The 21,636-nt window shown below is 31.3% G+C and overlaps 3 protein-coding genes across 3 annotated transcripts; all 3 read left to right on the top strand.

The window, feature by feature from the left end:
- The first annotated feature begins 1,131 nt into the window (after window positions 1-1,131).
- Window positions 1,132-4,551, top strand: LOC145103694 (uncharacterized). The gene is made up of 11 exons (XM_079040981.1): window positions 1,132-1,245; window positions 1,399-1,516; window positions 1,767-1,893; window positions 1,997-2,059; window positions 2,888-3,068; window positions 3,308-3,574; window positions 3,674-3,770; window positions 3,846-3,976; window positions 4,056-4,140; window positions 4,223-4,361; window positions 4,487-4,551. Exons 6-11 carry the CDS (start codon window positions 3,403-3,405, stop codon window positions 4,493-4,495), a joined length of 633 nt encoding a protein of 210 aa, XP_078897107.1. The 5' UTR covers window positions 1,132-1,245; window positions 1,399-1,516; window positions 1,767-1,893; window positions 1,997-2,059; window positions 2,888-3,068; window positions 3,308-3,402; the 3' UTR covers window positions 4,496-4,551.
- Window positions 4,552-4,993: 442 nt separating this feature from the next.
- LOC145103693 (uncharacterized) lies at window positions 4,994-5,604 on the top strand. Its single transcript, XM_079040979.1, has 2 exons — window positions 4,994-5,191; window positions 5,342-5,604. The coding sequence occupies exons 1-2, from the start codon at window positions 5,042-5,044 to the stop codon at window positions 5,528-5,530; spliced, it is 339 nt and encodes a 112-aa protein (XP_078897105.1). The 5' UTR covers window positions 4,994-5,041; the 3' UTR covers window positions 5,531-5,604.
- Window positions 5,605-6,568: 964 nt separating this feature from the next.
- Window positions 6,569-13,382, top strand: LOC145107125 (uncharacterized). Its single transcript, XM_079043990.1, has 10 exons — window positions 6,569-6,677; window positions 6,805-6,876; window positions 7,397-7,468; window positions 7,599-7,787; window positions 7,881-8,045; window positions 8,158-8,596; window positions 8,720-9,675; window positions 9,766-10,120; window positions 10,383-11,257; window positions 11,731-13,382. Exons 1-10 carry the CDS (start codon window positions 6,569-6,571, stop codon window positions 13,380-13,382), a joined length of 4,884 nt encoding a protein of 1,627 aa, XP_078900116.1.
- The last annotated feature ends 8,254 nt before the right edge of the window (window positions 13,383-21,636 follow it).

The raw sequence follows: 21,636 nt of genomic DNA, 5'->3' as shown, positions 1-21,636 counted from the left end.
TTGTGATCGATTAGAGGTATCTCTAAATATTACTAAAACAAAACCTTAAATTCTTCATTGAAGAAACATCAACCCTTGATTGCATTTCCCTCCTTTAGTCTCCACCTTAGGATCATTTTGCTGACATCATCCTGACCCAGCATAATACACGCGCCTCCCGAATAAAACTTCCTTCTTACGATTCTTTCCTTCATTCTTATGTTTTCTCTCTAAACAATCAACACAATCAGCTCCCCTGAAACTCAATAGATATGAACCCTAACCCCTTCCTTCTCCTTCCTTCTGCCGATATGCATAACCCCATTGATTTCATCTATACATGGAATCGATCCTATGCGTTCTACTAAATAATGAAATGGAATCGATCCTATGCGTAACCCCAGGAATTCCTGAGGGGCACCGCGTCGACCATCAACGATTTTTGACCATCAGTTTCTTTTCCACCCATCGTTCCCGATTCCCCATCAACTCTTCGCGTCGACCATTTGTCGTTCATCACCAAAACAAAAGGCATTGGTTACACGACTTGTTAAAGAGGGAACCGGAAAGACGACATTAGCAATCGGCGATGGAGCTAACGATGTCGGAATGATTCAAGAAGCCGACATCGGAATCGGAATCAGTGGAGTTGAGGGAATGCAGGCGGTTATGTCGAGCGACATCTCAATTGCTCAATTCCGGTTTTTGGAACAATTGCTATTAGTCCATGGACATTGGTCTTACCGAAGAATTTCTTCAATGTTAAGAATTTTGTAAAAAAAATCCCCAAATTTGATGCACAAGGGTATGTCGTATATTGAATATTTGATTGATTTTGTTGGTTTAATTTTTGCAGATATGCTATTTTTTCTATAAAAACATCGTATTTGGAACCACGATTTTCTTGTATGAAGCTTATGCATCATTCTCAGCTCAACCTGCGTATAATGATTGGTATTTGTCTCTTTACAATGTCTTCTTCACATCGCTTCCTGTCATTGCATTGGGAGTATTTGATCAAGATGTATCTTCTCGATTTTGTCTCAAGGTATTGAAAATTCAAATATTGTATCTTTTTTATTTAATGGATTTAATGGAGACAAGACTTATTAGGGTTTTTTTCTTTTTGACTTATGAAAACCTAGAAGAATGTTCTTTTCTCTATTTGGGAGAAGCTTTGGGCATTTCGTACAAGTTGTAAAGAAAGATGTCGATTTTCTCAAGAAGAATTTCAGTCTCCTTCTTGGCCTCGGCCTTATTATCCAGGTTTTGCTTTTTCTCACTTTCTCCATAATCTCTATTTTTGGCATAATTTACTTGTAATTATAATTTCAAGAAATCCTGCAGCTATTTCTTCAAATTATTTCCATTTCCACCTTTTGTTGATATCTACGCTAAATGACCAATTTCATTCGACAGCCGAACTTCACTTGCTCATGCTCATGCCAATGAAGATAACCATATTGCTGATGCTGAATCTGATGGTTTTGAATTGGAAATTAGTGCTCTTGTCATGAAACTAAGGCCAATCAAACAGGTCTGTGATCTGTCTTATTATTCCTTTTAAAAATTTAAGTTATTGTTTTATAGAAGATTACAATAAGATAAGATATCTCTTCTTTCAGGAGTCTTTAATTTGTGTTAACAACAAACTTATATTGTTGGCATCCCTTAGTAATTCATTGGAGTAAATTGTCGATTCTATAGAAAGGCAAATTCTTATTTTATGTATCGATATATGAAACACATGTTTTTTTTAAAGAAAAGATGTGTCATGTAATCTACAGGTTTGGAAATACATCAGCAAAAACATCTGATGAAGAAGTGGTACAAGAACAGAATGATGTTAAGCCGACACCTGGGCATGGGCATCATAAACTCCCATGTTGGGGTTATCTTCTTTAAAGCTCACTGGTTTGCTCCGTTTGATCTTCAATTTCTTCTCCTCTTTTTGTGTTTGGGTTTCTGTTTTACTCCATGTTGATTTTGATTTCGATATATATCATATAAGTAACAGTTGAACAAGAACTCATCCATGGAGTTTCTGCCACCAATGATCACAACAACACAATAAGAACAGGTTAATCCAAAGTCAAACACCCTTTTGTGTTTTTCCAAATCCATTTTCAATCAAACAAATCATAACTCTGGATAGATTAATTTCCTTGGATTCAGGAACACTATGGATAGATTAATTTCCTTGTATATTTATTCTATAATTTCCTTATTCTACAAGCTTTTCAAATTTACAGTTTTTTTATATGGTAAATATTATCTTAAATATGGTATGATTTTATTTATTTTTTTCTTATTCTACAAGCTTTTCAAATTTACAGTTTTTTATATGGTAAATATTATCTTAAATATGGTATGATTTTATTTATTTTTTCCTTATTCTACAAGCTTTTCAAATTTGCAGTTTTTATATGGTAATTATTATATTTTAAAAGATAGTATGATTTTATCTATTTTCTACTTATATTTGACATGGTATACTGATATTATTTTGGATATCATACCATATATAAAACATCTTTTAAGTATGGAAATGATATTACATTCCAGAATCTTTATGTCATATCAGCGTTAACCAAATTTATATTTTCCTATATTTTGTAAAAATATATTAACCATCTTATATTGATATTATTTTCGATATCATACAATATTTATGAAAATATTGTATATTTATTATATAATTTCCTTATATTAGACATGGTATATTGATATTATTTTGGATATCATACCATAATTAAAACACATCTTAAGTATGGAAATGATATTACATTCCAAAATCTTTATGTGATATCAGCATTAACCAAATTTATTTTTCCCTATAAATATACTGTCTACGATTTTTCATTACAAATCAAAATTCTCTCTAACCAATTATCCCCTTCCATTGCAGATAATAGTATTCCATGGCATCTAACAATGCAGATCAGGTCGTCTTTGATAAGGTTGCTGAAATCAACGCATCTAAAGAGTCTTGGAACATACGTGTTAAAGTCATCATGCTTTGGAAGCCGACCTATATAAACAATCCTAATATGATCGCAAGCCTGAACATGATTTTAATTGACCAGGAGGTACTGTTTTTACACCATTTGTTTTTTAGATTATCAATTTCTTATGTTATCTCTATTCAAAAAAATTGAAATTCGATTTTTGTTATGCTTTTTTACTTCTATTCATACAATTTTAACAATTTTAATAATCAACTGTATTATTTTTAAAAATAAACTTTAGTCTATGTAATGAAATCTCTTATTGTTCCTTTTTTTTAATATTTTTTTTACACTTTTTTATCTTTCATTGTCACCTACAGGGAAGTAGAATTCAAGCAACAATAAAAAAAATCTTATTCCTATATTTGAATCCCTATTCGATGAAGGAGCTGTCCGGGAGATCAGTAACTTCGCTATGGCTAGCAATGAAAGTGAATACATGCTTGTCCCTCATAAACATAAAATCAATTTCTACAAAACCACAAAAGTTCGTGTATCCAATGATTTTGTTGATACAGTAGATCCTTATCATTTTATCTCTTTCCCAGATTTGCTAGCCAGGAACTTTGACACTCGTGTTGCATTTGGTATGTTATGTTGTTAGTTTAACTTATTTCTATACTTCAATTTTTAATGTAATACACATTTGGATTATTATTACTAATTTATTAAATTTTTTCACATAGATTTTCTAGGTGAAGTTGTGTCAACTGATCCCATGCGAGTCATTGTTGAGTATGGAAGAGAGAAAAGGTTAATGAATCTGGTTGCTCAGGATTTAAGGTACACATTCGTATTATTATTACACATTCCCCCGTTTATATTTATCTTTCATTAATAACCACCATGCATATTTAGTGGTACGAGAATTGCAGTCGCTTTGTGGGGCAGTTTTGCAATGAAGCTGAATACTTACATTTCACAACATAATAATGACACTGCTCCTGTTATTATCCTGCTACGTTTGGCCAAACTCAAAATTTGGGGTGGTAAGTGTTTTTTTACAACAAATTATCATTTCAACTTCAAAGTAATTACTGACAATATTATTTTACTTTTTTCTTGCAGGTCAGCCTCAAGTTGGTAATTGTTTGTTTGGGTCTAGATTGCATATAAATGATGACATGCCTCAGATTTTGGAGTTCAAATCAAAGTATGTTATTTACCATTTTTAACACATTTATCTTACTAAATCATTACTTTTGTTGAATAACATCACTTTTTTGTTTATGTAGTCTTAATGCTTTGGATACGAATGTTGAGTCTTCTAGCCGTACATCCCAGCTCAACTCAGATACCGTTGTGGCTAATCCAGAGGATTACTACCTCCGTTTTCAGATAAAAAACATTGATGAAATTCCTGATTTTAATGAGGTTTACTTAACATTTTTATATAACAGTTTCCGCATTCTATTATTGTTTTGATTTTATATCTACAATTTATATGAAATAATATTTTAATATGATTCCTTTTTTTTTCCTATATATGAAACAGGAAGTTGGTTTAACCATTATCGCTACTATCATTGGTTTTGATATGGATGATGGTTGGTATTCATTTTATTGTCGTGATTGTTCTAAAAAGGTTACTAAAAATGATGATGATGTTGATGCTGACCCTTTTCACTGTGATGGTTGTGGATTTGTCTCTGATGTATTTGGAAAGTAAGTAATTATTATCTCTTTGACTATGCATGTATTTTACATTTTTCATATATTTCATTGTGTATGTCAAGCTAAATATAAGTATTATGTTATAACTTTTAGGATTAGGATAGTAGTTTGTGTGCAAGATGAAAGTGGCTCTTCTTCGTTTGTATTGTTTGAGCGTCATGTAAAAGATCTTATTCATCGTGGAAACCAATGGTTGATGGACAAAATAGCTAAGGTTTTATAATATATCTCCGTTATTTAAATGATTGACATATATGATTTTTCTTCTTTAACTTTTCTAACCATTTTATAATGTAAATTAGGACCAAGGGCGACAACAGATACCTGATGAGTTCAAAATTCTTCTAAATAAGAAGTTTGTCTTCAAAGTTCAGATTTCCATGTTCAATCTGCAGAACAACTATCGTGCTTACACTGTGCATAAGTTAACCGATGATGAAAGGGTTCTTGCTGAGGTGACAAAACGGTCACCAAATCATCAACATGATAATATAAATGATAGTGGTACTCCTATTAACAAGTCAAATAAGGTTGGTAACTGTCTCATATATTTCCAAAGTCAAACCCTGTGCCCTTTCTTCAATATATTTTTCTTTCATTTTTCATGACTTTATGCAAATATGGTATGTTTTGTTTTATATTTTTCTTGATCGATATTTATTATTTTCTGTTTTCTGCAGGAAAATACTAATTCTGTGCATGATGACAATCTTGATGTTGTTGACCTTGAAGCTGTAACACCATCATCGAGTACGGGGAAGCGCCCTATTGAGATTGATGCCAACGCTGACTCTTTGGAGTGGTCTTCTTCAAAAACTTGTGCTGTACGGGATACCTTGAAGATCCCAAAGTTGGAAAAGTTGGACTAATATCAAGCCGCCCATCAAAATTTTACATATCATCTTCGATATGTTTATAGACATTTTCTTTTTAATCTTTTGTGTGTCGCATATTTAATTCTCTGTTTATTGATCTTTTGGTTGTTTTTAAAATTTTATTGAGTTTTTATTTGGTGTGTACACAATGATACAATTGGAGGTTATGACAATTTCAAGTTATTGAACTCTTTTGATTTAATGCATATTTTCTTTCTTTTTTCTTTCATTCATCATTTGATTTTATAAATTTATTATATATATATATATATATATATATATATATATATATATATATATATATATATATATATATACACACACACACACACGAAAATTAAGAATTTTTTTTATATATGCTAATTCACCTACTTTTATTTGTCTAAATGGAATTTAAATTTTATTTGCATAAATATACATCGTTTACATATGGTAACACAATAAAATCATAGTCTAAGTATTCAAAATACATGTCATCTATATTTTATTTATTCCTACCATAATTATATGCATGCTTTACTTTTTACCTAATTTAAATCATTCTAATATTCAGTTACCTAATTTATATATATATATATATATATATATATATATATATATATATATATATATATATATATATATATTGATATATTTATATTTTTATTATATATGATATTTCACCTACTTTTATTTGTTAAAGTCAAATTTAAATTTTATTTTCATAAATATGCATCGTTTTCATATGGTAACAGAATAAAATCATGGAATATGTAATCAAAATCAATTTTTCTATACTGCATTTATTCCCTCCATAATTATATGAAGACTTTATTTTTTACCTAAGTTAAACCCAACTAATATTTCATTACTTTATTTAATTATATGCAATATTAATTTTTTACCAAATTTAAACCTTTCAAATATCCAGTTCCCTTATTTAAAGTGTTAGAAATCATCATCATCACTATATATATATATATATATATATATATATATATATATACACACAGAGATATGACTAAGAACGTAAAAATTATCAAACATATTGAAATGACTGACATTTCAAATGCTTCGGGAAAGAAAAAACCTACAAGGTTTGTTACTAATGTGTCACCCAACAACACTTCCCCAACAACACCACTGTCTGACATCACAAATGGTAAGATTAATATTTAAGCATTCTGTTTGTATTTGAAGTGCTTGAATGTTTATAATGTTCAATTTGTATAACTCATTTCTCTTTATATTTCATATGATATTTTGATATACATACCATTGTTCCTTAGTGAATGCATCATCTTCATCCAATGCTCTAAAACCATCATCACATTCAACATTACAAACAATATCCCACAAAGGTACATATTCTTATATGTTATGCATCTTTTATATTACACTTTCGTTTTTATATTTGCTTATCTGTTGTACTATTAATATTTTTTAATATTTCTCCTCCGTTTATGATACGAATCTTCATTTCAGAAAATAATTTTTTCATACCACCTAATTGTCGAGTTGCTCGAAACCTTTCCGAATTACCTAAGGCTACCTCGTCTCATAACATCATACAACCGAATGTTCAATCCACATTTATTTCCCCAAGATCGCCACTTTCACACCTAACAAATCAAGGTAAAGTATTCTTAATTTCTTTTATATTATATTTACATCCACTTCTTAAATCATATAACGTCAATTTTAACTTCCCAATATATAAACTTTTAACATTTAATTTTTAATACATATATGTCTATAATATCTAATTTGTATAACTATCTTTTTTAATACATATAGGTTTATAATATCTAATTTGGCTAACTATATTTTTCCTTTAATATCTTATTTAATTTAATGTTTATATATATTTTTCCTCTTTAGTTCATTCACCCTCTTCATCGAATGCTTTGAAAACACCATCATCTCAGACAATACAAAGAAATTCTCACAAAGGTACATTTTGTTATATGTTATGTCTCTTTTGTATTGCATTTTTTGTTTTTTTTATTTGCTTATGTGTATTAAATTCATATATTTTATTTATATATTTCGCTATATTATCATACAAATTTTCATTTTTCAGAAAATAGTTTCTTCGTACCCCCTAATTGTCGAGTTGCTCAAAAGTTTACCGAATTACCTCCAGACTTTTCCAACAACCAAGATACAATTCAGCACAACACAACTCATTCAACAACAACGAAACGGAAACGATTTAATACACAAGATATTCCATTTTTTGAGTTGAATGAAGATGTCGTTGAACCTTCAGGTACCCATATTGTTCAACTTGATCGTTTATCTATTAATAATGATCAACTTCATCATTCAGTTGTGTTATTATATATTTTATTCGTACATACAGTCACACATTTTTCAGGTGGTACCAGCGTTAACTATAAAGAAAAGAAAAAAAGAGGCAGACCAATTTCTACAAAAAAGAAGACACAAATATGTATTCCTTCTACTTCAAATGCTCAGAATGATGTAACCGGTAACAATCATACTAAATATATCGGAATAAGCAAAGGTATTATATCCACACCACAAATTATTTGTCATGACAAATAAAATGTCGTTACCCTATTACATTTAAAGCATACCACAAATATAATTTCGTAAATTTGTTTATTTATTTATAGATTATTTGGATTCTGGAGATGCTGTATATGTTTGCTCAGTATGTAAAGCTAAGGTGTGGCAGGGAGAAGCAATTCGAGGAAATAAGGATTTAAAGAAAACATGTTATTCCATTTGTTGTTACAATGGAAAAGTTGAACTACCTAGTCTGATTCACCCACCTCAGTTGTTGATTGATTTATATAGCGGTCTTTCGGAAAAAAGTCAAAACTTTATACAGAATATACGTCGATACAATATGATGTTCGCATTCACATCTATGGCTGGAAAGATTGATCACACCGTTAACTCAGGAGGTGGTCCTTATGTTTATCGAATGCATGGCCAAAATTATCATATTGCAGGCAGCTTACTTCCCGAAGAGGGTGAATCACCCAGATTTTGCCAGTTGTACATATATGATACAGATCATGAGGTTCAAAACAGATTCAAATCATGCGAGTGTGTTAATACCCTATATTATATAACTCCATTAGTGTTATATATATATATATATATATATATATATATATATATTACTACAAAAAATTTATATCCATTATTTTTTTGATTATGTTATTGTAGGTCTAATAAGAAGAAAAAGACCACATATAATGAGTCCATGGCAAATCCGTTTTCTCTTGAGTTCTGGACTATTCACGAGTTGATGGGCTTATTGGATTTCATTAATCCACTGGTTAAACAATTTAGAATGGCACGTGATCGCTTTGGTTCAAATCCAACAGAGCGTATTAGGTTGAAATTGATTGGGTCAAGAGAAAATGATGGTAGGCAGTATAATCTTCCTACCACAAATGAGGTAGCTGCCCTCATTATAGGTGACATTGATGGGTATGATTCAAGGGATATCGTATTGGAAACGCAAAGTCGACAACTTCAACGTATTAATGAGTTGCATCCTCAATATCTTGCACTTCAATATCCTTTATTATTCCCTTATGCCGAAGATGGATTTCGAGTCGATATACTACATCGTGGTGTTGAAGATCCAGAATCTGATGGACGAATAAGGTTGACCATGCGTGAGTTTTTTGCTTATCGTATACAACAGAGAACCGATGAAATATCATTGATATTACGTTCAAGAAAACTATTCCAACAGTTTTTGGTTGATTCGTATACAATGGTTGAAAATGAACGACTTAGATATATTAGGTTTAACCATCCAACATTACGCGTGGCACCTTATCGCAACTTGGCCCAGGCAGCTGAAGATGGCATTGAAGATGCTTCTTTGATGGGAAACCGTATTATTATACCATCTTCTTTTACTGGCGGCAGCCGTTACATGCAACAAAACTACTTAGATGCGATGACTCTGGTTAAGTGGTTTGGTTATCCAGATCTTTTTTTAACCCTTACATGTAATCCTAAATGGCCAGAAGTCATTAGATTTGTTGAAGCCGAGAATCTTAAACCGGAAGACAGGCCAGATATTCTGACACGAATTTTCAAAATTAAACTTGATTCATTAATCAGTCAGTTGAAGGATGAAAAAACTTTGGGTGAAGTCGCTGGAGGTATCAATCTTATATATTTTTTACTCATTAAGATTATAACTTTTTGATAATTTTATCTTTTAACCCTGGTTGCTTTCTTTGCTCACACAGTTGTATATACGATTGAGTTTCAAAAGAGGGGCCTGCCACATTGTCATGTATGTCTGTTTTTGGAAAAAAATTCTAAAATTCCAAATCCTGAAGACATAGACCGTGTTATATGTGCTGAATTGCCAGACAAGGATAGTGAACCCGATTTGTATCAGATTGTTTGTGATAACATGATACACGGACCTTGTGGCAACGATCAACCATTTATGCCGTGTATGAAAAAAGGCAAATGTTCAAAACGATTTCCAAGGGAATATACCGATCATACGTATATTGATGAAGATGGTTATCCTATTTACCGGAGACGTAACGATGGAAATAATGTCCTTAAAAAAGGTGTTTCTTTAGACAACAGGTATACACAAATCCTTTTGAATGATTTACTAAATTTTAATTCCTTAAATTTGTTTCCTTTTTATGAAATATATTATTATATGTTTAAATACATAAATATCAATAAACAACTTAAATTAAAATGGTACTAATATTTTATTTTTAAACGGATAATGTAATCTATAAAAACATATTACTCATTATATATGTTTTCTTATGTTCTTCCTATGTTAACTTCAAATTATCATTTAATGTTGTTTATGACATTTTTCTTGATTTTTCAGGAATGTTGTTCCATATAATAAGATCTTTATGAAACAATATCAAGCTCACATGAATCTAGAGTGGTGTAACCAAGTTGGATCGATAAAGTATCTTTTTAAGTATATTAACAAAGGACCGGATAGGATAACAACATCTATTGTTGATCCAACAAAAAAGAAAAAACAACAAATAGAAAATAACGACCATGACGAAATTGGTGAGTTCTATAACTGTCGTTATATTTCCGCATGTGAGGCATGTTGGAGGCTTTTTGGGTATGATATTCATTATCGAACACCGCCTGTCAAAAGGTTGTCATTTCACCTCGAACACAAACAACCTGTTGTTTTTAAACCAAACCAACATCTTAATCAGGTTGTTTCTAAACCGACTGTCGCTGCTTCTCAATTTTTAGCTTGGATGGAATGTAACAAGCATGATGAAGATGCACGAAAGTTGTCATACGTTGAATTCCCAACTAAATATGTTTGGAATAAATCAGATAAGATATGGACAAAAAGAAAAACCAAGTCCAAGGCACTCGGTCGATTAAACCACGTTTCTCCCAAGGCTGGTGACATTTATTACCTACGGATTTTGCTGAACAAAATCAAGGGTCCTACATGCTATGAAGATATCAAGAAAATTAACGGAATCGTACATGACTCTTACAAAGATGCTTGCTATGCACTTGGTCTATTAGATGATGATAGAGAGTACATTTCGTCAATAAACGAAACACATCATTGGGCCACAGCTTCTTTCTGCCGGTCTCTCTTTGTTATGTTGATTACATCAGATAGTTTGTCAAGTCCTGCTCATGTTTTTGAAGAAACATATCAATGTCTTTCTGATGATGTCATTCACGTTCGTGAACAAGAAATCGGCGTCAGAGGTAAATACACTAATTTATAGTTTTTTTTATTCAAACTAATTAATTTCTTCTTGAAAAGAAAATCAATTAATTTCAACTTTAAATAAAACGGATACAAACTAATTAACAATAGGTCATATTTAAAGGGCCAGGAATTGCATTTGTATTAATTGCCCTAAAATTTCGTTTTCCCCTACATTTTAATTTGATTCCAAAACAACCCAATTATTGTTCATATACATATGGTCCTTGGACGGAAGTATATTGCTTAAAAATGACCTTTTTGAAAAAATTTGACATAAAACATAATCAACAATTTTTTTTTGCCATTTTCACACAAAATTGTTCGTTTTCCATCATTTATACATTATGCATGTAAAACTGACAAAAAAGCAACTCGCGATTACATCAATTATAGTCGTTATAAAGGTCTTAACATAAGCCATTTACATAGCTATAACTATATTTAATTTCGTTGTCTATTGCATTTTCAGGCTTGAAGTTAAAAGAGGATGCAATTTTCAACCTTACCTTGTCATACATCGAGAAATCATTATTGAGCTGTGGATTGAGTTTGAAGCAAATACCAAATATGCCGTTTCCTGATCATAGATACATTCAAGAGTCATGCAATATGTTAATTCAAGATGAGCTTAACTATGATCCTGGTGTTATTGAAGTTGAGCATCAAGATTTGTATTCCAAATTAAATGTCGAGCAAAAAAATGTTTATCACACCATTATGAATGCGGTTAACAACAACCAAGGTGGTGTCTTTTTCCTTTATGGTTACGGAGGAACCGGGAAAACATTTGTTTGGAAGACCTTATCTGCTGCTATTAGATCCAAAGGTGAAATTGTTATCAACGTTGCTTCAAGTGGAATTGCAGCACTATTGCTCCCTGGTGATAGGACAGCGCATTCAAGATTTATTATCCCAATTAACTTGACCGAGAATTCATTTTGTTCTATCGCGCCAGACAGTGATCTTGCTGCACTACTTAACAAAGCGAGACTTATCATTTGGGATGAAGCTCCGATGATGCACCGTCATTGTTTTGAAGCATTTGATAGGACGCTTAGAGACATTATCCGTTCATCTGACAGGAATAAAGCGTTTGGCGGCAAGACCATTGTATTTGGAGGTGACTTTAGACAAATTCTTCCAGTAATACAAAGAGGTAATCGTTCGGATATTGTGCAGACATCGTTACATTCATCAAGATTATGGAGTGAATGTACAGTTTTACGTTTAACGGTAAACATGAGGCTTCAGGTTGGTTGTCCAACTAATGATTTGGATGAGACAAAAGCATTTGCAGAATGGATTCTTAAAATTGGTGAAGGTAATATTGGTGGTCCTAATGATGGTGAAGCTGAAGTTGAATTTCCAGAAGATGTTATCATTCGCTCTACAGGTGACCATATTCATTCAATTGTATCGACCATTTATCCTTCTTTTGAAAATCATCTTGATGACCCATCATATTTTCAAGATAAGGCTATTTTGGTTCCTACAAATGAAGAAGTTGATGCTATCAATGACTACATGTTAGGATTGATGAAAGACGAAGGGAAAACTTATCTGAGTTCGGATTCTTTATGTGAGACAGAGTCAGCAGATTGTTTTGAGGAATCAGTTTACTCTCCGGATGTACTGAATGCTTTTAAGGCATCTGGAATTCCCAACCATAAACTCACATTAAAAACAGGTGTTCCGGTCATGTTGCTTCGTAATATTGACCAAACCAAAGGTCTATGCAATGGTACAAGGTTACAAATAGTTAGGCTTGGAAAACATGTCATTGAGGCACGCATTATAGCTGGTAGATTCTTCAATGAGACTACTTATATACCTCGCATGAAATTAACTCCGTCTGATAAAAGAATCCCCTTCCGTTTTCAGCGGAGACAATTTCCCGTAGCTGTTTGTTTTGCCATGACGATTAACAAGAGTCAAGGGCAGTCATTATCAACTGTTGGATTGTATTTACGTAGACCTGTCTTTACTCATGGTCAGTTATATGTAGCTGTATCTCGCGTGACAAGTAAAACAGGCTTGAAGGTACTCATATGTGATGAGGAAGGTCGTCAAACCAATAAAACAAAAAATGTTGTGTACAAGGAGGTCCTTCAACGATTATAGATAATCATACATTTCTTTTTATTTATTTAGACATATCAATATAATCAATAAAACGACGTGTCTTTATGTTACTTTATCATATTTAATTTTATTATGTTCGTTTTTTATGATATCATCTTAGATAATCGGGGTCCTTGATTGTGTTTTCTTTATATGTTTTACACCCTTAAATCAAATGTCTTAATTTAATAAACATATGAAACACTCCAAAGTCTAAAACCTGCAAAAGACAGCTTTATTGTTTATTGAATAAACAATTATTTTCCTTTGTTTCTTATAAGTAAATAAATTCATATTATTGGTAACGTACATTTAAAATTCACTAGGTAAGGGTAGATATATCCACTAGGTGGATAAATTGAGAACTTTTTTATTTGAATGATATTTACACTAAATAACTCAAACAAACCTTGAATACCTACATAAAAATAGAAATGTGCTTCTTAGTCAGAAGTAGATTGCTATTGTGGAGTAGGTTTTGACAGTTCATTACCATTTTAAAATTCAATTTGTGTTGAGATTTTCCTGAAAATGTAATTAAAGTCGAACAAAAAGTAAGATAATCTGGCAGAAAGAATATTGTGCTAATAATATGATTAACTAAGTAGTTTTGGACCAAGGAATATATATATATATATATATATATATATATATATATATATATATATATATATATATATATATATATATATATATATATATATATATAGTTTTTGAGGAGGGGTCTTACTACATTTCCAATTAAAATTCTTTTTCTCATTTTTTTTCTTTTTCTTCTACCATTGATAATCTATTCAAGAATAGGACCACAAAAAAAAAACCCATGAAATCTACAAAAAAAAAACCTCCACTTCAAATGAAAATCGAATCAAAGAGATACGAACTCCCAGAAAAAAAAACTTTCCTTAATTTTACATTGTTGACATAAATACCCTTCAATCAAATTTTCATTATACCATTTCCTGAACAAATCAATCCAATTACAGATGCAATGGCGGGACCAAGCCATATCCATGTCATTCAAACTCCAAGTATTGAAGTATACGAAAATAAAAAAATGTCTGAAAGTCAACCAAAACAGATTTTGACCAAACTGCCCCTTTGTCCTTAAAAAAATGATTCGACTGTGATTAATCTCCAAACATTCAAATTTCACTTTACAACATTATTAGAGCAGTACCCATTATCAACCAAAGATAAAAGTAACCAATTGATCTTTTTGCCAATCCCTTCGCTAATACCAGTAGCATAACTCAAATTCCCATAGTTAAAAGAACACCATGTAGCAACTAAGAATCCAGCAAATTGAAGACAATTTCAGTAGCATTGCATGTTATCTAAGTGATTTCCTGATCTCTTAGATTTTTAATAAAAAATTAACTTTTCAGATAAAGCAAAGGAAACATGGAGGCATTAATCGAAACAGTTAGCATGCTTAGATATAACATATAACCAAAAAACAAAATAACAGTTCTTATACAAATGCTTTTCATTTTTTGGTTCATTATGGAAACATAACATTATTACAAAAAAATAAAGAATACATATATGTAACTAAAATTTCATCATCTCTAAGGCTGCAATTATCATTCCCTAAAGTGTCCTTTACACTAACGAATCAGATCCATGTTTTCAAATTCATTCATAAGCTTCAAAACATATGAAAATAAACCATGTGCAACAGATAAAATGACTAACAAATGGTACAACTCAAATTTAACTCAATCAATCAAACTTTAACCAAAATATCAGTTTAAATTATGAAAATCTATCTTTCCTATGGAATTAGGATAAAATGACCAATCTACCCCTGTAAGTACATCATACTTTATAAAGAGACAACCCCAAAAAAATGATGGATACATAACAACCTACTTTATTTCCACCGAACATCATATGTCTGAGTTCCCATTTTCCATGATATTTGACAGAGGTATCGCCAACTGTATCTCTTTCTTCTTCCCTAACAAGCATACATTGGTATCTGATTTGCTATCATCTAAGACCATTTCAGGCTTAACATCTACCTCTGATTTCACATCATCAGCAATTACATTATCCTTTAGTTCATTCTTTTCAGAATTGGAGATAGTAGTATCAACAGAAATAGAATCAGAGATTACTTGGCTGACCTCGGTTACCTGGTTGCTGACCTCAGCTAATTCTTCTTTAGGTGATTGAGATTCAGCCTTTGAATCCCCATTGTTTCCAACCACCTGTGATTCTTTCACATTAAACTCAAAGCTCTTTTATATTTTGATAGGATTAGTTCATAAGGGTTAATAAAGATGATATCATTACTGTTAAAGGATTTTAAAATAACCAAATAAGTGATGCAAATGCATTATCACACAAACATAGATGTCAAGAAATTCTTATTATGATGCCCCTGGTGAAAATCGAAACTTGCGTTGAAGCTTTTGCTGATGGATTATGTAATTTGTCACATGAAAACGATTTTATAGCGATTTGATTGGAAATTACTCAGGGATTTTGAGGGAAAATGTTGCGATCGTGATCATACTCAAGTACAAAATCGAGATTTATTCTTCATAATATTGAAGATACGATGCTGATATTTAGTGCTATCATGCATACAGATGATAAACAAATATAAAAATGTACAAGATTAGGGACGATTTTTTTTTTTAAAATTTGGAAAGAAATCTCACAAAAACTATGAAAATCAGGAAACAATATATCACATATCAGTTGTAAATATCTACGAAATTAGGGACAAAAACTCATTATTTTGATCTTTTAGAACATACCTCACTAATCCCTCTCAGTTGTCATTCCCAAGTATCCGATTTCACCATCTTCTTAGCCTTGCACCTGTTGTTGACTCTTTGAGTCCCTGACTGGCACCTGTTCATACTACTCTCCGAACCTCCGTCCTCTATTGTTGTCGTCATCTTCGCCAATTTCACTGTTTTCTGTTATTCTCCAAGTCTTCTTTTCTCTTCAAAATTAGATCTTCAAGATCAGGTATGTTTATTCTTTTGAATACTCTGTCTTCATCGTCTTCACTTTATACTCTCTGTATTATTGATTTTGAATCAGGTTGTAAGTTTTAAGTGATAAATAACAACGTTCCTAAAATATCTAGGGTTAATAATGTATTCGTATGAAAAACAAGTTATTTTCGTTTTTAATTTTAATTCATTAATATCATATTAAATATAAATATTTATATATGTTGTTTGTTTTTAAATTTTAAGTCAACGTCTTTGAATTGTATTTTTTTTAAATTGACGTCTTTGAAAGTGTTATTACACTTTGTAACTTTGCAATCTTAGATTCGGGTTATATATATATATATATATATATATATATATATATATATATATATATATATATATATATATATATATATATATATAATTTCAAACAATATTTGTTTTTTGTCCAGATAAATGGCTCAAACCACAATTGCTAATTGTAGCAACTCTTCGTCATCGATCATCTACTCCGAAAATGAAGATTTCCTTCATAATTTTGATTTCAATAGTATTGCTGATCTCCAACAAGTACATCAGGTATATATAAATCACTTTCATTTACAATATATAAATTATGAGAAATTGGTTTTGTATTATTTATATCTTATTCCTTGATTATTATTATTTTATACTAAAATTTAAACTTCCATTAACATTTTTTAGGAAAAAACTTTAATTGTTGTCGGTACGATTAAGCAAGTATGTGCTGAAGGGGAATGGTACTGTTTTACTTGTATTAGATGTCAACAGAAAGTCGTGAAACAAATTTTAATCCATCATGATCAGTCTCAAGATAAAGAAGTTTTTTATTGTAACACTTCAAGCTGCATAAACAAAGTCATTTCTGTTGTTCCCAGGTTTTGAAACTTATTTTATAAATATTATTATATTGTTCTGTTAAATTATATAAATTTATATTACTAAATATGTTTACATCAATGCTTTCAGTTTTAAAATCACCATTGTAGTTGAAGATATTACCGGTTCGGCGTCACTTACTTTATATGATTCTGACGCAAAGAAGCTTATAAGAAAAAACGCACAAGAGTTGGTTCATGAGTTCTATAAGGTTATACATATTAACTTCATTTACATAAAACAAAATTATTATTTTATATATCTATTTTTATAAACATTCTTTTTTTTTAGGTTGGTAATAATGAAATTTATCCATCTGCTCTAAATATACTATTGGAAAAAAAGATGGCGTTCAAAATTCAAATTACACATGACAATTTGAATAACAAAACAGAAGGTTATGATATCTCAAGGATCACGTCTAACAACACAATCATTGATGTATTGGAAAAAAAAAATGAAAATGGATCGGGTAAAATTCTTTACCCTCAATGCTACAAACAGTATACTTATTATCAATTAAAATCGTATGTCATCAAATATTAAATTTTAAGTTTTTCTAATATTATTATCTTATTATTTCTTTCTTTTGCAGTTATCGTTATTGACTTCTGAACTAATTATTGAAATTCTTTCACGAACATCATTACAAACATTTGCTACTGTACGTTGTACAAATACATATTATGGAAATCTAACATACAACAACTATGTTCTTCATAACTACAACCGTAGAAATAATGTGGTTTGTGGAATTATCGTTCAACAAAAAAAACCATGGAGAAATATAGAGCGTCAGTTTCTTCCGTCTTTTGGTAGCAACAATCATGACATTAATTGGCTACCACATACTTGTACTATTTTAGCATCATCATTGTGTGGACTCCTTCTTTTTGAATCCTATGATCTAGATGAATACGTTTCAAAGATTTTATTTGTTATCAAACCAACGACTTCAGATGCCAAATGGATACCGTTTCCGACCTCTGAATACACTGCAACAAAGTTTGCTTTGGTAGTTATCAGTTCGAACCCGTTACATTTCAAGGTCATTCGATTGTCATACACAAACCCATCGTAAGAGTTTATATGTAGTACATTTTAAGTTATTAATTTACTTTATGATTTACTTATATGTTATTTTATTTGTAGTGATATGCCTACGGAAAAAGTGGACTATGCTTACTACAACATAGAATTGTTTTCATCTACTACATGGCAATGGAGGGAGTTTCAAAATATCCGGTTACCATCATCTGTTTATCCTGTCTCTGATGAGGCAGTTACAAGTGGCGGTGCCGTATACTTCTTATTATCTAATGATACCGTATTGCGATTTGATATTTATTCTGAAGAACATATACTCATATTTGCACCTTCTACTATTAATGAATTAAAACCGTATGCATCGAGACTAATCAAGTTTCACGGAAAATTAGGATATCTCTCTATAAGTGGAGATAGTTCGTGGGCTATTTGGATTTTCATTCACAATCAGTGGGTTAAAGTAGATGATAGTACTTACAATGAAAGTGCACATGAATGGTGGGATTATAGAAACAATACCCTATATTTCTTTAGAGGAAATACGATTGAGTATGTGGTTCCGGCACATCATTCTCAACAACTTTTTTCAATCCGTTCTGATTTTGATACAGTGACTATGCCAGGTCGGTATTACTGATTATATATATTTTAATTTGCATTCGAACATAGTTGTTTTTATTGTAATGAACTATTTTAATATTTTATATTATTCTATGATTTATTAGTTTTTTTATTTATTGTTTTAATTGTTATGAAATTAAAATAGCTATTGTAATGTATGTTAATGAATTTAAAATAGCTATGGTAAACTACTTTTAATTGTCATGCTTCCTATGATGTAATATAAGTTTACAATTCAATGTTTTTTTATATGCTCCCGCGTTTAACGCGGGTTTTAATCTAGTTACATTTGTGAAACTAGGCTCTTAAAGCTTGAAGATTCTTTCAACAATCAAAAGGTAATCATCTAAAACTGTTTTATATGTTATTTCGACTTTAATATGCCATATCTAGGGTTTATAAGCTTTGGATAACTTTGTTGGTTTTTGAGCATTCTAACACTCCTATGGTGTACATGCAACCCTATAAACCTTGGATCTATGTTTTCTCTATTATACATGCAAATATTAACTATTCCAAGGTTTCATCCTAACTAGCATATTATGAAGCACCTATACTACAAAGTTCTAGTTAGATGACATACCTTTTGATGTAGCTTGATGTCTTCAAGCTTTAAGAGCTTAGCCCCAATAGTGTGGAAGCCTCAAATGGAATCACAAATCACCAAAACACCTTGGAAGAACTTGAGAGAATATGTATGCACACTAAAATCGGCCCACTCTTATTTTCACACACTTGTGTCAATTTTGTGAGCCAAGGACCCCTTTATATATTATGGAGGATTAGGGTTACATCCATGTAAACCCTAATACCCATGACCTTTCATTTACATAGGATCCATGGGTTAAAAGCTCCATGGACCATCCATGAAAGCTTAGCCCAACCTAAATGAACTTGGCCCATTCCATATATATATATATAAGAGTCCATATTTAATTAGTTCTTTTTGATCACTTAATTAATTCTAAATTAATTCTTGATCAATACTAATTAAATAATATGATTCCATATTAATATATTAGAACTTATAATATATTAATATAAATCATAAATATACTATTCTCAAAAGACTATCCATATAAATTGTGCCGGTGAAGTGCAACCCAAATGGACCATGCCGGGTCGGGTCAAGTACATACCAAATATAGTTATGGACTTAGACATTAATCCAACAGTCTCCCACTTGGATAAGTCTAAAACTATTATTGAGTATGACTTCAAAACCTAACTGGCAATCGTAGCTCTTAAAGCCGCTGTCGAACTCTGACCTTGTCAATGACTTGTCCATTAGATAAGGGATCATATATTCCTCCATTCTAGATATCATATGGACTGAGACATGGATTAGAATCATTCTCTCTGTCCATTTGTTGTTTCCCGATTTTCGATTTATGATGACTGACTAATTGAACAAATCAAATCAGTCCTGGCTTGGCCAAGCACTCACATGTGTCATCGCTAAATCATCGAGGGGCCCACAGATATCGCTTTTATCCCGAAGGTAAAAGGAATGGATAAACTTCGACTCATATGGCTTGTTCTACTACTTGTTGAATCATACACAAAGGCACGTTTTATAACATCGAGTTACCAATGTGTTTTCGTGCAATCAATGTATAACCAACTCATAGTAACAACTCATATCTCTAGGTTTTAAGAATATAAGATATTATCGTCTCATGATCACTCGTGATAAAATCCATGAAGTGATTCAAATGAGCGTGGGTTGAATCCAATACTCAGAACTTATGAGCACTCATGAGTGTTGTAGCACCACTTTGTCCACCAACTTGGACCTCTACAAACCAACCCATGACAGTCTTGATTCATATCTACTTCCAACATATGACCGACTGTGGATGGTTTGAATAACTTAATCATTCAGGAAGAGCGACTTAGTTATTCTGGAAGTCAAAACATGCAAAGTGAAACACAAGAATAAATGAATCAAATATGGTATCAAACCCTATGAATATAAATAAACACTTTTATTTATCACCATACTGATTACTCATTATTCATTGTTTTGGTTTTATCAACTTTATACTTGAATTAAAAACACTAGTTGTCCCATGCTCCAAGCATGTACACTATGTTTTTCTTAAACAATAGCTTTGCCATACACCAAGTATGCACTCTATGTTTGTCTATGATCCTTACTTTGTGAAATAAACCAATTGAACATAATTTCAATGATTCTAATTTCACACTCCCAAATCCTTATCGAAAAATGTGAGAATTTCAAATTCCTATCATTTATCGAAATCTGTTTAGATTTTAAACTTATATTCACTGACCCTCCTGTAATGAATATGTACAAAGTCACAAAGACTTGTCAACAGTCATTATAAGGTATTCCAATGGAGATCAACTCCATGGAAACTAAGTCTCATATTCAAAGTACATTGCTTTGGACATGCTTCTTGCATTAAGTTTTCTAATCTTACACAGATAACTTCCACATATGGAGACAACTCCATATTCTCATTTTGACTATCACTTCTGAATAAGAGATGCCTCTTTTCAGAATATGTCAATATGGTCCTTCCAAAATTAGCACTATACTTCCAACTGTCCCTGAGCAACCAATCTTTGGTAAACCTCAGATTGTCCTCGACAATTGCTTAATCATTTTAGTCATATCCAATTCTAGACCTTTTCCCTTCTTAATGCCTCTGGGCATTTGGAAAAATTTAGAAATGACAAATATTATAGCACATGTAATC

Source organism: Lactuca virosa, chromosome 4 (genome assembly GCF_052849685.1).
Source record: "Lactuca virosa cultivar CGN04683 chromosome 4, Lactuca_virosa_CGN04683_v6, whole genome shotgun sequence".
NCBI classification, from domain to species: domain Eukaryota; kingdom Viridiplantae; phylum Streptophyta; class Magnoliopsida; order Asterales; family Asteraceae; genus Lactuca; species Lactuca virosa.
Note: the sequence above shows the minus strand (reverse complement) of the source record. Positions and strands in the feature narration are given on the sequence as shown.

What these genes read in the sequence shown, in the direction of transcription:
- LOC145107125 (XM_079043990.1), top strand. Translation starts at nt 6,569, where the DNA reads ATGACTGACATTTCAAATGCTTCGGGAAAGAAAAAACCTACAAGGTTT. An exon ending in AGATGTCGTTGAACCTTCAG is followed by an intron (nt 7,788 to 7,880) that starts GTACCCATATTG and finishes TCGTACATACAG; the next exon opens with TCACACATTTTTCAGGTGGT. An exon ending in GGTGTTTCTTTAGACAACAG is followed by an intron (nt 10,121 to 10,382) that starts GTATACACAAAT and finishes TTGATTTTTCAG; the next exon opens with GAATGTTGTTCCATATAATA.
- LOC145103694 (XM_079040981.1), top strand. Translation starts at nt 3,403, where the DNA reads ATGGCTAGCAATGAAAGTGAATACATGCTTGTCCCTCATAAACATAAA. An exon ending in TGACACTCGTGTTGCATTTG is followed by an intron (nt 3,575 to 3,673) that starts GTATGTTATGTT and finishes TTTTTCACATAG; the next exon opens with ATTTTCTAGGTGAAGTTGTG. An exon ending in ATTTTGGAGTTCAAATCAAA is followed by an intron (nt 4,141 to 4,222) that starts GTATGTTATTTA and finishes TTGTTTATGTAG; the next exon opens with TCTTAATGCTTTGGATACGA.
- LOC145103693 (XM_079040979.1), top strand. Translation starts at nt 5,042, where the DNA reads ATGTTCAATCTGCAGAACAACTATCGTGCTTACACTGTGCATAAGTTA. An exon ending in CTATTAACAAGTCAAATAAG is followed by an intron (nt 5,192 to 5,341) that starts GTTGGTAACTGT and finishes TGTTTTCTGCAG; the next exon opens with GAAAATACTAATTCTGTGCA.